This window comes from Ascidiella aspersa, chromosome 4, assembly GCF_963924565.1.
Source record: "Ascidiella aspersa chromosome 4, kaAscAspe10.2, whole genome shotgun sequence".
Classification (NCBI taxonomy): Eukaryota; Metazoa; Chordata; class Ascidiacea; order Phlebobranchia; family Ascidiidae; genus Ascidiella; species Ascidiella aspersa.
Genome location: NC_139450.1, coordinates 3,495,125 through 3,513,816, shown reverse-complemented (window position 1 = coordinate 3,513,816; position 18,692 = coordinate 3,495,125). Strand labels below are relative to the sequence as shown.

Here is an 18,692-nt window from a genome sequence, read left to right as displayed (position 1 = left end):
TTCTATTCTGGAATTATCGATTTCAAAGATACACTTGTTTTCCCAAACAATTTAAACCGTTAAGTGGTTTAAGTCGCCAAATTACATATCACTTGAACCTCGCCAGTTGATAAAAAGTATGTAATCTAATTAGTTAAGTGCGTTTTTGTGCCAAAATAGATTATGCGTCGCTTCAGAAAAGTAAAACGGGTTTTTGGAAGGTTTACAAGATGCTATAGATCAGTGGTTCTCAAACTTTTTTAAAAAAATTACGCAACGATCCCCTAGCAATTTTTTTTAAATTGCTCGCTGTCCCTTTAAAAATATACACAAAATAACGTTTGAATTGGTACCAAATTGGACGGGTGCACTTGCTTCTTTGCCAGCAGCTATGTTTCACCCGAACAGTTTTAAAACCGTGACAAGCTGTAAAAACGTGATTCTCATTATCACAACTCAACATAAGACTCAAAATGCACATTTCAACTCGAAACACGGAATCACGTAAATGAACAGCTATTCGTGGCTTGTGATGACGAGCGCAAACACGCTGGAATAACGTTAGCGTAATGTCACTTTGTGCGTATAGGTCGAGCCTGAATCTGGCCTTCTTTCTTTTGTCCCACATTTAGGCCGATGTACGGCATAGTTATTATTATTGTGTCTGTTAAGCTTGGTTTGGAAAAGTAATTAGCCCGAAAATTTTATTGGACAAAAAATGTAAAAAAAAAAAAATGTTTTTCTTCAGGAGCTTCGTGTGGATTTTTTATTAGGTGGTTCGCGGTTCAGAAAATTGTCTCGCGGACCCCAGTTTGACAACCACTGATATAGCTGAATGATTTTCGTGGAGAACTTCATCAGCTTTTTTATCGCAAAAAACATACAGAAGAAAAATAAAGAACTCGGGAAATGTGTGATTCGGTAAGTTAAGTTTGGCTTTTGGTTTAATTCGGAAGGAAAAAATGTTAAAAACTTGTTTTTTGACAGAATGAAGCTGGAAGCTCCTCGGCAAGCGAAGATCGCGATGAGAAGGCAAACTACGATCGTACAGACCTTAACGTCACTGGATCCAGTAAGTTTTTCATATTTTTTTTAAATTTAAACTTAAATCTATTGTACCTAAATATTGTGAGTCGTGTGGAAGTGACATATAATTATCGTATATCACATTTACTTGGCTTTTATTAATTAAGCATGATGATGAGTGGTGTTAATTGCTATATATGCATAATTAACATCAGGTTGTCTTCAATTCAATAAAGAGTTTTTTCTACAGTTGGGGTGTTTTGATATTCTGTAAAGAGTATTTTCAGTCACCAAACGAAACTTGGCTTTTATAAAATTTACAATAAAGCTTTCAGATATAGCCCAGACAACAATACACGTTCACTAATATGTAGTAGTTTTTTTTTCGAAAAACGAATGTAAAAAGTAGATTTCTAAATATTCTACGAAACAAAGGTGTAACTGTAGATGGAATGTGGTTTTGGGATTAACATAGGTCAGAAGTTGTCGATGCAAGTTTTGACGGCTTTTTTTAAAAGAACACGTGCTTTAAGGCTAGTTTCTTAACTTATGGGTCGCGACTAAATTTCGGGTGGCTGACTGCGGTAGTTCTATGCGGATAGATTTTTTTGGATTGGCGGCGCAAGTACGAAGAAATGTCTTCTATTATTTAAACATGTATATGTTCATGTTGTTTGTCTTTCATTGTGTTCATCTACAAAAAAATTAGTTGCGAAAACTGGAGCGCCAAAACTTTCGCAGTAATACTTATACTTAATATTTGGGTCCTACGAAAAAGGGTTGAGAAACACTGTTTTGGCAGAGACGTACATCTTCCAAAAATAATAGATAATAAGAAATTAAAGCCAACAAGAAAGGATAACACAGTTTGAACTGTTGGACTTCGCCGGAGTGTTTCTTATACTAGGGGTCATTTTTAAAACAAAAACTTATCAACGCTTGGAGACGTGAATGCTTTGTTATATCAATTTTTTCTCGCAAATCTGTTGTTGGGGTCTGCTTGTGCTAGATATCCGTACAACGCCATGCATAAATATACCACATAGCGTTTATAATCAACAAAGCTGAAATATATCTACTTACTTTGCTGTCCCAAAAATAAAGAGAGGTAGATGTTCTGCATTTGTCAGTTCGCATCCACTTTCGCTGACTTTTACTGTTTCCTTAACAGACCACAGCGTTAATGTCAACATATTCAAAGGCAAGACCTTCATTACCACTGGTAAGTAATTCGCTTTAAGGTGTGGTTCTCAAACTTTTTCGTTTTTTCTGCGACTAAGTGAACGAAAAATTCGCGGCTCGCTTATCACTTAAAGTACAAAGCAATCTTAAAAGTATCATTTATCTAATTGTGTGTATTTGCAGGCTTACATGTATGCCTTGCCGTAATGCGGATATGTTGTTTTCCTCAAACCTTAGGGAATAAGGTTTGAATAATTTTTGGCTCTATATTTGTATTGGTCATGGTAGATGTAGTTCGCACAATGCAGCTTTGTAAATGTCTAGCAATGGTTGCTGTGGCAACAACGATACGTTTTGTTTTAAGTCGTTATTAAAAAAATAAATATTTGGTAAAAATAAGCAGCAGTGCACATTGGACCATTATCAACATTGGACCATTATCTTTAATTTATGTAAACAAGGTACACACCATTTAAATCGTGTTTTTTTTTAAAGAATTATTTTACCTTGTAAATACTTATTGGGCTCAAACAACATGGTTATAATAAAATACAGCATTTTCCTTGTATAAAAGTGTTACAATTCTTACGCAGGGCAAAAAGGCGGAGTGGTATTTCAAGGAGATGAAGGAAGTAAGTTAAAGCTTTTTACGGCGCATGCTGAATGGGTATCAATGGAAGAGCAGTGAAATAGGAACCGCCTCGGCGAGCCACAATAGAGCGACAAAAATCCGTAGGAAATAGAAACCCTGGGCGTAGATTTTGTTGCCATACCGAATAAAACGCGTGTTAAAATAGTTCCTCTTCTACAAAGGGAATCCTAGTATTACTATCTGTTACAAATTGCCCACAGATACCATTTCACATGCATTAACTGACGCCCAAAAAGATTAACGGGTACACAGATACCCACAGTTAATTTTTAAATACTGAAATGACTAGAATTACAACTTTGAAGCATAATGATTGGAGGTTGTAGTAAGACGAAGTAACAATATCAAAGCCCATACAGTAGTGTAGCATTTTGTACGTTTTCTAATATCACTTGACTATCTTGAAAATACACAAAGAACAATTAAAAACGTTTGAAATGCTACCTACTTCTGTATGGGCTTTGATATTCTAACTACGTCTTAGAATTACAACCAAAGACGTATTCGTGCTTTAATTGTTCAGCACACAACTGCGCGTTTTACCAGCCACATGGGTTTCTGGTACATTTTAACATGTTCTCTACGCGTTTATGGTGCTAAAACATTAAACCAAATTCTTTTAGATTTCTGTCAAGCCAATATAGCGGGAACGAGCAACATTACAACAGCCAACCAAGGTAAGTTAGGTCGGAAAATGTGACTCCAACAAATTGAAAACAAATGCAGTTTGAGTTATGGGTCCTTAGTTATTTACGCTTCGCGGGTCCAATGTAACATGTTTTAAATTCTGCTGTCTTCTATCTTAACTATATTCAGTGTTGTCAAGACTTTGACTTAATTTAAGTCTCTTTTTCTAAATGCCTTAAGTCGATTTAGCTGACTTGAAATACCCTTAAAATTAAATGACATGTTTTAATGCAATTTTTTAAGTGAAAGGGCATTTACATCAATTTTAAATGTTTAACAGTTTACTCGTAATAATTTTTTTAATATTTTTAAATAAAAATATTGCTTGCAGTGCATTTTTTTTTTCAACTTTTGGAACTGACAAGGCTTCAAGGTTTTTTAGAAATGACAGGTCTGGGTGTTTTTAAATTATTGTAATGCAATTAGGCTTTGATGGATGTAACTAAACTAGTGAGTAACAAACAAAAATCTACATCTTAACCTAACCAAGGGCAAGGGGTCACCAAAAATTTTTATATAGGGCAGAATATAAATTTGTGTCAAACTTTATTAACTTAATTATCTTTAAATGAAGAATAAACCTAAAAAACTGTTTGACAAAAACTGTAGCGAGACTTACAAACTTACAGTTCAGATTAAATTTTCATCAAAATTTAGTTGCCATTTGCATCGAAGTAATATTTTAAACTGAATTCCACTTTCATTAGGGTAACATGCCATAGGATGGAAGAATTAACTCTGTGGGCTACATCTAGTTTACTTATTAGAAATTTGCTAAAAAATTTTAAGAAACAGAATTGTCACTGAAGTATAAAAAACTTATTCACAAAAACTCAGGAATCAAACGTCAAGAAAGTTTACATACAACTAAATAAGTGAATTGTTTCAGTAACTCACATTGTTTTTGTTGCAAATGTGCATTTAGATGTCCACAACCATATCACTGCACAAACTGCAATCAAAGAAATTGGTAAGTTTAAAAACCAACAAATTCAGTTTTAAGAAAAAAAATTCATTTTTTGGGGTAATGAAAAAAACTAATACCTTGTGTTTTATTAAAAGTGCAAACTGAAGTAAACTGCATTATTTTCTTCAAATCAAAATGAACAAATTCTGACATTTAAACATGTTACTACGTTGGGGTAACACAATTGTCTTTGGTTTTGTTGTCAACATTTATATAACAATTCAAACAATTTATGCAACATTTTAAGGACTCACAAAAGTTTGAAAGCAAACTAAAAAAATACACAACAAAAACATTTTATTTGGTAAACTATATTAAACAAATGAAGTTTAAAAATGCTATTCAGCTTACTTATCTTTATTAAATTAAAAAATGAAAATAGTTGTTGTTTGTGTTGGTTGATTTTATAGAAAACAATTTTATTATCTTTTTTCTATATACAAATTTTTTAAATATACTTAAAATATTTTCACAAATTTATATTTTCTATTACTTTGTTTGGTTGTTCCGAGTTAAATTATTGAAAGAGCCAGCTTTTAACATTAAAAAAATTGAATTTGTTTCACTACATGAAAAAATAAATGTTTTTTTTTTAAATGTTTTTTTTACCTTGCCCCATTGTTGTATAATGGTTGATTGTAACCCCGAACCAGTATTAAGGTTTTTTTAAATGTAGCTTTTTAATCTTAGCTGGCTTTCTATACAAGCGGCGCAAGATCCTGATCGGGTCGCAAGATATCCACCCAGTTCCTCTACAAATCTTTCAGCAGGAACGAGAACTTACTGAAACGTTTGGGATCGGTGGATTGTTTCTTCACAGAGATCAAAACGCTGTTTCATTTGCAGTTGATGCCCTGTTCACAGCGGCAAAAGCAAAGGCTGTAGAAGAGGCAGAACGTAAAGCCATAAATGAAGCTGCAGTCGAGTACATTGAAAGACATGGCAACATTGTGTCTGTCACAGGTAGAGCAGGCATAGGCAAAACCACACTGGGAAAGCAATTTTTAGAACTTGCTACATCTGGTTACTGTTTCTTTAGAGATCTCGGCTCCTTAGAAAATAGTGAGAAGAAAAGCGTTTTTGAGTTTTTAATGAATCCCCCCAACCCAATGTTGAAGCATCGACAAGACATACAGGATATGATTTTAGAAGAGCTCTCTAAATCAACCGAAGTGTATATTGTCATGGATTCTTTGGATGAAGGAAGATTTAAAAAACTTTCGTCCGCTGCTCCAGTTATTGGTTTGTATGACAGAGCAACTCCAGAAACCATTCTCCAGAACATTCTAAGGGGCGATATTCTGCCTAATGCTTTGAAGTTACTTATTTCACGACCGGGAGCCTACCACAAGTTACATAAAAATTGCAAGGCTAATTTTTCAGTTGTTGTAGTTGGGTTAAGCGAAGAATCCCAGGATTTGCTCTTCCAAAAAATGTGCTCCAGCAAAGATGATTATGTAAAGGTAAAAAGTTCTCTAAATCAAAACCCATCAGCCACGGCATTGTGTTTCATTCCGATCTTTGCCAAAGCCATAGTGTTATATATCATTAAACATGGAATAAAAGATGGCGTGTTTACCATTGCCGGTGTATTCACATCTTTTCTGAATGACTACATCCGTTCTGATCACTTTAAGAGCGATGAAAGTGTCCGAAGCGTTCTTATAAAGCTCTCTGATTTGGCCATGCATGGAATGCTGAAGGACAAAATTATGTTTGATGTTGATGATCTCAGTCGCATTGGACTAGAAGCTAATGGTTTAGAAGATTTTCTCAGCATTCAAGTCCCATCAAGCGAAATTTGTGTCAAAATTCTTAATGGCGACAAGCTGATTTATTTTAATCACTTGCTACTGCAAGAATTTTTTGCTTCCCTAAAGTTAATGTTTATTACTGACATCAAGAGTTTCACCAAAATGCTTAAAAACATAACGAATGACCAGTGGGAAATGGTCCTTAGATTTCTTTTCGGTTTACTCAATCCAGAACTGCACCAAATGCTAAAAGCAATGTTTCCTTTCTCCCCAAAAGATATGGCCAAGAAGAGATGTTTACTCAACAAGCTTGCTGCTTCTATCACTCAAAACTATGCCAAAACTTGCGTGAAGGATTTTCCAGTTCCAATTGCTGTATTACAAGAGGTAGAGTCATATCAAAAAGCACTTACGTTCCTTCAACGACCAGATGACACAACCCTGTTCAAACTATGCAGTCTCGCCCATGAGTCAAAAGACACTGATATCACGACTACAGTGGCAAAATACTTCCCGCAAATGATTTTAATTTCGAGATCAATTCTTTCCAGCCAAATGGCAAGTCTCTGCCACATAGTTCAAGCAATAGACAAGCAAATAGTTGTAAATATCGGATGCTATGTTGAACCAGTTAGATTCACTGGGAATGGACTGCAAATGTTCATGAATTCAATTGTTAAAACAGTACACAAGGTTGGTTTTAAACTAAAAGAAAATAGTTTTAATATAAAAACACAAAGCGCCAACAAATGTCTTAATTAGTCTAGGGCAGTGGTTCCCAACCTGGGGGAAAAAATGAATGGCTGCTCAAACCGTAACTTTATTTTGTTGTGCATATTTAATCCGGACATTTTAGCAAAATGTTGATACAATCAGACTAGATTTTTTAAAACATGTTTTTTATTGACCCTGGTTTACGTATCATACACTATAATTGGAGGGTTGTGCAATGCGCAAGTTATGAATAACTTAAAAGTGGTCGCGAGAACAAAAAGGTTGGGAACCACTGGTTTAGGGAATGCTTAGATTTTACGTGTTTTAGGGATTGGTCTCACTTCAGTTTCACCAAAAAAAAACATATTTTTCACCTGTGTATAAAAACATTTTTCTGAAGAGTCAATTTAGTTTTACCTGCCTTATCAGATTCCTAAGTGTCACATCGAGGAGGTCAACATAAGTATTGCAACTCTAGCACCACTTATTGCCGCGATGGAAGAGTTGACTATCATGACAAGCAAGCTATCTGTCAACGACATTGCACTCATTGTTGAAAGCATACAAAAGAAAGAACATCCGGTATAAGAAAGAAATAGTCTTAATTAGTAATAAGAGATTTAACTACGCTAAGTTTAAATGCGGTAAATATGAATAATATTGGGTCAGCAAATACCGCCTGCAAATGCCACCTACGAATGGAAATTATTAGGACCGCCGCTCATTTTCCAAACTAGGCACAATGATTTTACCCATATTGTGTGGCTATTTCAACCACGTAACTGCATTTTTTCTTAGTTTTGTATACTAAATTTATTGATTTTCTGTATTTTTATTACACCTTTCAATTGTCAATTTTATACTAAACAAATGCAACTTTTCGTGCTTGGTCGAGAGTATTTCAAAAAAATTATTATTGCAAAGAATGCGAGTGGGAATAAATATCTTTGCTTACTATAAGAATCTTACTTGACCGATTGATAAGTCAAACGAAAAAGACTCCTAAAGCAGCCCAACCTTAAACATCAAAATGTCTTGGTTTCCTTTATGTTAAGCAATAAAAGTGCAACTATATTATGCTTATGTGGGGTGTCAATCATAAAAATTTTCTTTTAACAAAAAAAAAACATTGATGCATTTAAAACATATACATTTATCTTGTATTTTACCTTTATTCAGATCAGTGATCTGGACTTGAGTGTTAATATTCTGGATAAAGCCAGTGTGGAGCTGCTATCTAGCTGCATTGCAAAAATTGAAAGGCTGCATCTTGAAAGATGTGGTATCACTTTTGTTCATCTCCGAGTTTTGACAAATAGAATAAAACTACTAGATAATCCGGTATGAGCTGCAAATAGCATACATATAAACAAAAACGTTTCAAGAAAAAAATTAGCCCTAGACATTTAACTGTTTGAATTGACTAAGTCACGGACCTTGTAGAATAAGTTGTTGCCTGAATTAGGCCATAAAATAAGCCTAGCTTCAAAAATACTTTTGACTAAATACTACTTACATGGGTTTTACTGTAAGAAAAATTTTTATAGTAGGTCTTTTAATTTGATTTAAAATAATTCTTTAACAGCGCAGTCACATACCTCTTTTTTAATGATCAGCCTTTTTGTCTGCAGATTGAGTTTCTTAACTTGAGCTTCAACGATCTGGGCGACGCCGGTGTTGTCTTGTTATGTGAGTGCATTTGCAAGATCGAAAGACTGCATCTAAGGCAGTGTGGAATCACTTCCAGCCACATGCAACTGTTAACAAGCAGCATTAATGAAACAGACCACCCTGTGAGCAATATATTTAAATTACTAAAACTAAAGTAGCACTAGTAAAAAATATCACAAAACTTCTAACATTGCAAGACAAAGTTTTTTCCAAATGTTTCAATTCAAAAATGTATGTACTTGTAAAAATAAAAAAAACATTTCCTAGTCAGATAGTGGTGAAAAACATTTTGAAATTCAAACAGAATGATATTTCATGTTAAATATGCGTCTTTTAGTCTTTTTAGACAGTAAAAATTAACTTCGGTATAAACCGTTTAAACAAAAGGGTTTTAATTCAAATTCTGTGTTTTAACTGAGAAAATGCCAAAGTAGCATATTTGGTAAAATCCGAATTAGATTAGAACTAGAATTAAAGCAAACAAGCAAATCACAAACTACATTAGAATTAGCCGCATGTATGTACTAGTAAAAATAAAAAAAACATTTCCTAGTCAGATAGTTGTGAAAAGCTTTTTGAAATTCAAACAGAATGATATTTCATGTTAAATATGTCTTTTATGTAGATGGCATGGCTATACCTCCGGGGGAATGAGTTTGGCTCTTCTGGTGCAGCTTTTTTGGCTGATTGTGCACACAAAGTGAACTTTTTGGACTTGCAAAATTGTGGAATTGAAGACATTGGGCCCCTGACTGATGCAATTGCACACAGAGAGGATCTGGTAAACCATACAATGATCTATTTAAACACATTCTTTTATTTTTATTTAGTAGGTTCTAACAAACACAAGTTAATATAAGCAAAATAAGTGCCTTGAATACAAGTGAAATGCAGTTAAATAAAAATTGTTCCTTGGCAATCAAGTTCATTTTCATAAAGCAGTCCAAACTAATAAAAAATAAAAAAATAAAAAGCAGAAATTATTCAAATTTTGGTTGCAGATGTCACTTCTTGATCTTAGTGGCAATCCAATTGGGGACAGTGGTGCGACTTGTTTGGCAAAATGCCGTAGTAATATTGATTATTTGGCATGTAACAAATGTGACTTCACGTCAGTCGGAGAGCAAGATTTAAAAGCAGTTGAGAAGCAACAAGAATTGAAAAGAAAAAGTCAACACAAAGTAAGACATTGAATTGGCTTTTAAGGGGTTTAAAGAAGCTTCAATTTACTGATCGGTGTACATGACGAACTAAAACTAAATTATATTTGTTTATTTATAAATCAAGGGGTCTATTGTACCCTACCTAAATGGTTTTAATTTTTAATCATTTTTTATACCTAGGAGACAGATATAAGCATTTGTAAAGCGGGAACATCTAAAAGAAAACGAAGAAGGAGAAAACAGTAAAATACCAAGAATGGACAAAAGCACTTCAAACTCCGGTCACAGCTTCTTCACTTCATAAGACTGGAATTGCTTATCACACTACATATGACTAGCATAATCCAGAAGCTGTGATCGCAATTTTTTGGCTTGCCCAAGAGATCCACAATCCAGAAGACACAACATACAAGCAAAGCTTGTTATAATAAAATGAGATTGTCAACAGTAAATTCCCTTATTTGACATTTTACTGTAGTCACTGCCAGGGCAGAGCCAAAATGCGCTGTGCTAAACTGGACTGGATTTGTAAACACTGTTTCGCCAACTTATATAAATGTATTTTATTGCGCTTCATAAAAATTTATCGTGTTTTTTAAATATGAACACATCATCAGTAGTTTATGACCACATTAAAATTTCACCAATAAAGTAGATTAACTAATAAAGTTTCGCGTTTGCCAAATATATTTATAAATTAGGGTTGGGCATTTGACCAGTCAAATAAAATCCGGTCAAATAGGTCAAATACTATACACACCATCATAATGCAATTAAAACAAACCTTAATTTTAACTTTAAATAAATATATGAACGTTTTAATTATTTTTTACCCATCAATAAGCATTTTTGCAAAACCATACCCATCTTGCAAGCAATACTATAGAAGTATTGTAGAAATTTTTAACAGTAATACAACCACCAAGTTAAGCCAATTAAAGTTTATTACCATCATCACCGGGGCCCACTGGAGATAAGGCATTTGGTTCTTCTAAATTTCTAAGTAGCCTCAGATTGTGGTATACCCCAATTAGTGTTTCCTTTTATGACAAACGCGATTCATTATTATATATGTGCATTTATTCATTCTAAACAAAATATATCGACTTTGCTTTTACAAACCTTTTGTTATTACCACAGAACATGTGTTGCATCAGGTAAACCCTAACATTTTATATTTGAATTATTTAAAAGAGTTACAATCAATAAGAATATCAAAGCCCATACAGAAGTAGGTATCATTTTGAACGTTTCGAATAACTCTTTATTCATTTTCAACATCTGAAATGAATAAAGAGTTATTCAAAACGTTCAAAATGATACCTATTTCTGTATGGGCTTTGATATTCTTATTACGTCTTACTACAACCTCCAACCATTATGCCCCAAAGTTACAATCAAGATTATTAAAAACTCAAATTTACAACATTTGAATCCAATATGAGTATTTGACCGGTTAAATAAAGTGCGGTCAATGGACCGTATTTGACCGGTCAATTGACAAGCTTGCCAGCCCTACTAAAAATATTTCAATTGTGATTATGGATGATGCCATGTGGACTCAAATTTTAAACCAAACAAAGTAATATTTTGATCACATTTAAACACCTTTTTCTTAAATGTAATTAAATCCATTTTTTGATACAAAAAAATCCAGGATCACCTTTGAATAGTTGTGAAGTATTTAAAAACTTTTTGTTATAACACCAAAACTGTCAGTTCAAATTTATTACACCCTGCTTTGACCTTCCTGAGTTTGGCTTTGGTGGCGCTGGTGTAGAATCCAACCACAGTGTCCAAACAATTATTGAATCTGCGCACAATATTTGGGTTAGGGTGTGTGAGTTAGCGTTTGGGTGGGTCGATTGTTATTATTTAATAAGAATGCTTGACCCACCCAAACCCAGACGCCCAGTGTGGACGAATGGCAAGTGCACCCATTGAGTTTTTTTCAACCTTTCAAAAGTGCACCCTGAAAAAAATCTGAACTGTTCGCCAAATAAGTAAAACGCTTGTGCAAGGTTGGAAAGTAAGGCCGTTTCCAGCGCGAACACATTCACAGCCGCGCATTTCATGTCAAATTAACGTGAAATGCAGTTGGCCACGAAAAATCACTCAAACTCGCAAAACTTATGTTGCGCTAATGGTTTTGAGTGTAGTACTACATTTTCAGCCGTGCAAATTTTACAAATAACGTTATTACAGCCAAGCAATCTGCACCTTTATTTATTGCATCTGTATAATATGTTTACCGAGCAATGAATGCAATACAGAGTGCATTGAAAATTTTTAACCTTCGTTGCACCTGGTCACCAGGATATTTTCAGCCCTTCAACCACAAGATCTTGTGGAACATCTGCATACTTTCCACGCGCTAACCCACATCCAAACCTATTAATGTGCGTTGTGGTAGAAGTCTAGACCAGCGCCGCTTTGGCCTGCTACTACGAAAAGGGTGCAAAACCCTTTTTCTAACAGTATTAAATGTAAATTATCCTTCTACCTTATTCTAGAAATAATATTGCAAATTATTTCGCGCAATGCATTTCCAATTTTAGGAACTAAATAGCTGGTGGCATTGACATGCTACACGTTGGGAAGTAAAAAGACCAATCTATTGTTTAAAAAAAGTTAACGCCTGTCAGCAGCTCATGATTTTGCTCATTTCACTATACACTTTACTTTGCTTGGTGATACTCATCGAATTCACCCAGTGTACAATTTAGTGGAATTTAGACCTAATTAAAATACATTATGTCAGGGCGCTGGTCTAGAATCCTACCACTGTTCTAAAATCAACGCACAACATTTGAGTTGGGGTGCGGGTTAGCGTTTTGGTGTGGGTGGGTCAAGTGTTATTATATTCTTTGTTTAATAATAATAATTGACCCACCTTAACCCAAACGCTAACCCGCACCCTAACCCAAATGGTGTTTCGTTGTGGTAGGATTCTAGACCAGCGCCTATGTCAGTTATAATAACTTATAGTTCATTCCCTAAACTGAGGTTTTATAAGAAAAAAACAAATTTTCGCGAGTTGTGCGTCTTGTGCGATTTGCTATTTCCCGCCAAACCTGTTCAGCAGGGAGTTCAAATTTTGGAAAGAGTAACGTTTTCGAACCTTTTCCCAAAATATAGAAAAGTTAAACGACCTCTGTGACACAGAAATCGAACAAAAATATTCATTTTTCTTATGATTTTTTTATCCGCAGAAGTGGTTTATTTTGGCCATATAATGGCAGTCAGTATGGCAAAATGTTTTGTGGTTTTAAAGGTGTTGTCTGGTTGGAAATACCTAGATTCTAGTTGCTATTAAGCTTTTTCAGATATTTTATAAATATTTATCAAAGCCTACATAACTTATAAAGCCACTTTCCTTTTTATTTTATTTTTATTTTACACAGTTGGCCGACAGAAATAGTTTTTCTATTTTTCCACAAGAAAATAGAAGGCGTGTAACGAAATAAGTTTGTCAACGACAATTAACTATTATAAAAATCCAGCACAAAAAAAATATCGACGCGCTTAGTTTGAAGATCACCGGCGAGTAAGTATCGGATCGCAAGTGACTGATAGTTACTTAAAAAAGTAACGAGCACGCCAGGACTCGAACCTGTAATCTTCTGATCCGTAGTCAGACGCGTTATCCATTGCGCCACGCGCCCGTTCATGCAAGCTAAGACAACGGCTAACCTAATTTTGCCTAAAATACAGGCCAGTAAAAGCCTTATCCATTGCGCCACGCGCCCGTATGTTATCCATTGCGCCACGCGCCCGTATGACACCACTTCACTTAACTTAGTTTAAATTTGAGGCTACCAAAAGTCCGGCTTTTAATTACTTCCTTAATGCACAAGACACGCTATCAGTTGTGTGACAGCATCCTGAACAAGTGAACTCTGCTGTACAATCAAGGCTGCGAAAGCGTTTACAAACAACTCTAGTTACTCCGAAAAATGTTTCTATTCCGTCGAGTCCCGAGTCCGGCTCCGACTCACTCATAAAGGTGTCATAAAATTCCTCCACCCACAATACAAGGTTGGAAAATATTCCACCATATGGCGTCCAGCCTTTACTCGGAGGGTCGTTTACGAAAACTTTTTTCCGAGCCGACTCTAGCGAAATAAACTGCCCATCAAGTCGCTATTATTGAATGAACTAAAAAAAATTATTTAAAAAAACACTTGCTCAGGAACTCCAAGTGTTTGTAGACCCCAGTTTTTCATCATTTAGATTTAGTATCGGTTCCAACCGATACTGTTGAACATTCTTTCTCGTGACCAGCAATATCTTACATAAAAGAACAATTTGAATCAAGTGGGCTAGGCTGCCAAAACAAAAGATAACGAGCACGCCAGGACTCGAACCTGGAATCTTCTGATCCGTAGTCAGACGCGTTATCCATTGCGCCACGCGCCCGTATGACAACACTTTAGTTAACTTAGTTTAAATTTGAGGCTACTAAAGTCCGCCTTTTCAATTACTTCCTGAATACATGACAAGGCACCATCAGTTGTGTGACAGCATCCTCAACAAGTAAACTCTGCATTACACTCAAGGCTGCGAACGCGTTTAAAAAAAAGATTGACTCCCGACTCCCAAAAATGTTTCTATTTCGTCGAGTCCTGAGTCCGGCTCCGACTCTACAGATTGTATTACACCTATTTACGAAACTAAAATAGGTGGATTTACTGCAATTCACTCATAATTGAGTCATATAATTTATCCAGCCACAATACAGAGTGGAAAAATATTCCCTCATATGGCGTCCAAAATTTACTATTTGTACTTTGAATCTTATATGTTTCGAATTTGATTGATACTGCGCATGCGCATGTCGGACTCGGGACTCGGAGAGTCGTTTACAGTCCTACCCCAGCGAAGTAAACCGACTCCGTCGAGTCGTTATCATTAAATAAATTTGAAATATGTTGCGCAAACCAGGGCTGCGGAGTCGGTTAAAATAACTAGAGTCCGACTCCGATGAAATGAGCGATTTCTTCGATTCCCGAGTCCGGGCCTAAACCCTACAGCCTGTATTCCGCCAGTTTACGCAACTAAAATAACGTGGCAGTCCCCTTATAGGGGTGTCGCATAATTTAATCACTCACAATATATGGTTGGAAAATATTCCATCATATATTATTCCACCTTTACTATTTCCAGTTGGCGGCCGTATCAGTTTTAAAATTTGGTACTGTGCATGCGCATGTCGGACACGGGACTCGGGTAGTTTTGCGTGGTCATACTCGAGTCCCGAGTCCCGAGTCAAGACTCCGCAGCCCTGGCGCAAATCATATAAACTTACTCACGGACTCCCAAGTGTTTTTCGAAACCGATGATATTGGGACTGAACCAGTTTATAAAACACGGTTTTTACCATTAGGCATGAGTGGCGGTTCCAAAGCGACATTTTCGAACATTCTTTCATGTAACAAGCAATTTACATAAAAGAACAATTTCCATAAAGTGTGCTTTGAATTTTTTATGAAGTGAGCTTGGCTACAAAAATAACGAGCACGCCAGGACTCGAACCTGGAATCTTCTGATCCGTAGTCAGACGCGTTATCCATTGCGCCACGCGCCCGGATGTTTCCAAATCACTTAAATTTGTCCAAAATAGACGATAGCAAAAGTCCAGCTTTCAATTACTTCCTGAATACACAACACTATGAGTTGACTGACAGCAACATCTACAAGTTACAACTCTACTATGGATATGTATAAGTATACCCATTATAAAAAACGGGGTAGATCACTGGTTCTCCAAACTGTTTGAACTGGCGAACGTCCGTCTCGAACCAATCAAAAAACTCCAGTCCGACTTCTGAGTCCGACTCTGACCAAATTTTACGATTTCGTCGAGTACCGAGTCCGGCTCTGACTCTACATCCCATAATCCACTAATTATAAAGTGGATATACAGCAATGCACTCATAGCGGTCTCATTATATTCATCCACCCACAATACGTGATTTGAAATATGCCACCACTTGCTATTCGTTTCAGAATTTGCTACTGCGGTTGCGTACGTCGGACTCGGGTAGTCTTATCAAACCTTACTCGGTTTTATAAAAGTCTTACTCGAATCCCGACTCCTACCCCAGCGAAATAAACCGTCTCTATCGAGTCCTTATTATTTAATAAATTTAAAATATTCTTAAACTTAAAAAACGTAACGAGCACGCCAGGACTCGAACCTGGAATCTTCTGATCCGTAGTCAGACGCGTTATCCATTGCGCCACGCGCCCATGTAAAATAGAAAGACGAAACTTTGTTTAACAAACAGGCTAGTAAAAGTCTTGTATTAATGAATTCCTGAATAGACTGCAAGACACTGTTAGCTGACCAGAAAAAAATCTAGACGAGAATATTTAATATGGATGCCAGTCGAAATCACAATAATATTATCACTTCAACACTTAACCAGTACTAATGTAAACTATATAATGTGCAAAAGGTATCACATAAGTAACTATTAAAAATTATATGGTTCATTGTTATTAGAATTCAATGAGACAAATGTGGAAGGTGAACATCATTTATCAGCCAATGAGTTACAAGATGTTGCAAACACCTTGAAACTTTCAAACGGGGCCAAGTTTAACAATTAAAGCATATTTGGAATGGAATGACTCGATAAATTACGCGAAAATCAATGAACCAATGTCGGATAACTTAATACGCGATTTTCAATAAAATAATGAATTAGGGTTAATTTTTGTCATAAATATGTTTATTTTGCCTTTGTATTTCTTTGTGCTGGCTTTTGTGCTGTGTAGCTTCTGGTGGCAGTAGGCCTAAAGGTTATGATGCTCAGAGAAAATTTAACGAGCACGCCAGGACGCGAACCTGGAATCTCCTGATCCGTAGTCAGACGCCTTATCCATTGCGCGACGCGGCCGTACACTTCGATATAGTGTAACACTGTCCAATACATAGGCAATAGTAAAAGTTTGGTGTTCAATCATCTTCCTGATAAACCACAATACACCGCCAGCAGCATGACAAGAAATTAATAAGATAAACCTAACTCAACATGCTTTATCTTTATGATGCAGTAGTTAGATAAGTGTTTTTCAACGATTTAACTTGATTTAACCCTTTTGTTTCCTTAATTGATCGAAGAACAATTCATTTTTCAAACCAGCCAAAAACGTATTGTAATTAGAATTGTAAAGTGAGGGTGTCCGATACTGGACATTTTATTTTGATACCGATAACCGATAGTTTACGTAAAAGTATCGCGATCCGACCCGATAATAAATGACGTCATTTCTATGCACAAACGGGCAAAAAGTATGACATAGAAACGTTCCAAGGTAATTTTTCCAAGTTATTAGCCCCAAATCTTCTTTAGCGTAAAGAAACTTTAGCGTCCAGTTGTTAATAGTATTTTTTAATAAATTTGCTTTTCAAGGTTCAACCGCTGTTTTAATTCGCTAATCACGCCAGAAATTCCTGTGGTAGTTTTGGTATCGTATCGGCACCGATAACCCCTAGTCGATATTATCGGCATACCTACTATAAAGCAGGGAGTCGAACCGTTTGACTTTTCCGGTTCAGGTTCGGTTCGGGTTCAAAGATGTTTTCGGAATCTGGTTCAGTTCCGGTTTCGGTTCGGAGCAATTTAAAAGTTTCGGTTCAGCTCCGGTTCGACCATCGTTATTTCGGTTCGGAAACAATATAATTTGCGTTAAATCTCAAAATGTGGGTCGATAAATGTAGAGAATAATCTTTGATTTGTAAGTCATTTAATCTAAGTTACGTTACATATTAAAAAAACAGCAACTCATTATTGAAATATCTAAACATTAAAAAATCAACGTTTTGTTTTTTCAATATTCATATATGTTTGATAAAGTTTCGAACATGGCGTAACTTGACTCTGTACAATAAAAGTTGTGGCGTCATGCAGGAGCGAACCGCTTTTATTTACAGGTTTGGGTTCGGTTAAGGTTCATGTTATTTTAAATTATTCGGTTCAGTTCCGGTTCAGCTCCTTAAAATCTTTCAAATACGGTTCAGGTTCGGTTACGGTTCGACTCCCCTGCTATTAAGTATTACCAAGTTAACAAATGCTGAGCGATAATTGTACAAGAGGTGTCATCTACTTCGTGTTTTATTCCGATTCCGATATACCTGATTTGGTATTGGATCAGCAGTGATATCACTGTAGTATGGGACGAGTGCCATTAGGCATCGGAATTGGCTATGAACCAAAAATTAGGACATCTTTAGTTTTCTTAATAGCAACAATCTAAAGCAGTTACGCAGTTGGTTTGGATGCTTGAGGAAAACCATGCAAGCACATCTCGAAAATAAAATAGTTGGGCAAGTGACTACTTAGAGTTAGACGATTATAGGAAAAGGTAACGAGCACGCCAGGACTCGAACCTGGAATCTTCTGATCCGTAGTCAGACGCGTTATCCATTGCGCCACGCGCCCGTTCATGCAAGTTAAGACAACAGCTAACTTAAATTTGCCTAAAATACAGGCCAGTAAAAGCCCAGCTTTCAATTACTTCCTGAATATACTGCTAAACAGTTTAGTTTTATAATAGGAGAATCAAGCAGAGAAAAATCAACGCGCATGCCTAATATTTTGATGGAGGAATCTGATCGTTTAACCTAATTGTCTGCAAAATATATTAATTTCCGGTAAAGATCTACAATAGGGTTATAGGCTACTATATCTATATGTCAAACGTTCCAACATTTACCCACCGGGATCCTCCAACAGACTAACCGCATCAGGCGATTAGCTAATTACATTGAAGGCTCCCGAGTCCCGGTGAACTATGATAGGCTGCCATTTATTATGAGACGTAAGCCGTTATCGTTGTTCAAAAACGACTTCACAAGGGCAATATCTGAGCTCCACCAACTTTTTCAC

At 35.9% G+C, this 18,692-nt stretch overlaps 1 protein-coding gene and 5 non-coding genes across 7 annotated transcripts; 1 reads left to right on the top strand and 5 right to left on the bottom strand.

The window, feature by feature from the left end:
• The first annotated feature begins 809 nt into the window (after positions 1-809).
• Positions 810-10,865, top strand: LOC146146710 (NACHT, LRR and PYD domains-containing protein 3-like). 2 transcript variants are annotated; one of them, XM_083386951.1, is made up of 13 exons: positions 810-900; positions 967-1,051; positions 2,177-2,227; positions 2,781-2,819; positions 3,463-3,516; positions 4,452-4,496; positions 5,184-6,940; positions 7,391-7,543; positions 8,141-8,302; positions 8,593-8,754; positions 9,258-9,413; positions 9,634-9,813; positions 9,976-10,865. In XM_083386951.1, exons 1-13 carry the CDS (start codon positions 889-891, stop codon positions 10,039-10,041), a joined length of 2,922 nt encoding a protein of 973 aa, XP_083243077.1. In that variant the 5' UTR covers positions 810-888; the 3' UTR covers positions 10,042-10,865. The 2 variants fall into 2 exon arrangements, with proteins under 2 accessions (XP_083243077.1, XP_083243078.1); XM_083386952.1 differs by lacking the exon at positions 4,452-4,496.
• A 2,522-nt stretch (positions 10,866-13,387) lies between these two features.
• Positions 13,388-13,460, bottom strand: Trnar-acg (transfer RNA arginine (anticodon ACG)). The gene has a single exon. It is a non-coding gene; the product is annotated as a tRNA-Arg (tRNA).
• Positions 13,461-14,141: 681 nt separating this feature from the next.
• Trnar-acg (transfer RNA arginine (anticodon ACG)) lies at positions 14,142-14,214 on the bottom strand. The gene has a single exon. It is a non-coding gene; the product is annotated as a tRNA-Arg (tRNA).
• A 1,095-nt stretch (positions 14,215-15,309) lies between these two features.
• Trnar-acg (transfer RNA arginine (anticodon ACG)) lies at positions 15,310-15,382 on the bottom strand. Its single transcript has one exon. It is a non-coding gene; the product is annotated as a tRNA-Arg (tRNA).
• Positions 15,383-15,974: 592 nt separating this feature from the next.
• On the bottom strand, positions 15,975-16,047 carry Trnar-acg (transfer RNA arginine (anticodon ACG)). Its single transcript has one exon. It is a non-coding gene; the product is annotated as a tRNA-Arg (tRNA).
• A 2,125-nt stretch (positions 16,048-18,172) lies between these two features.
• Positions 18,173-18,245, bottom strand: Trnar-acg (transfer RNA arginine (anticodon ACG)). Its single transcript has one exon. It is a non-coding gene; the product is annotated as a tRNA-Arg (tRNA).
• Between the last annotated feature and the right edge of the window lie 447 nt (positions 18,246-18,692).

Coding starts and splice junctions, on each gene's coding strand:
- LOC146146710 (XM_083386951.1), top strand. Junction 7,544..8,140: donor TACAAAAGAAAGAACATCCG/GTATAAGAAAGA, acceptor ACCTTTATTCAG/ATCAGTGATCTGGACTTGAG. Junction 9,414..9,633: donor TTGCACACAGAGAGGATCTG/GTAAACCATACA, acceptor TTTTGGTTGCAG/ATGTCACTTCTTGATCTTAG.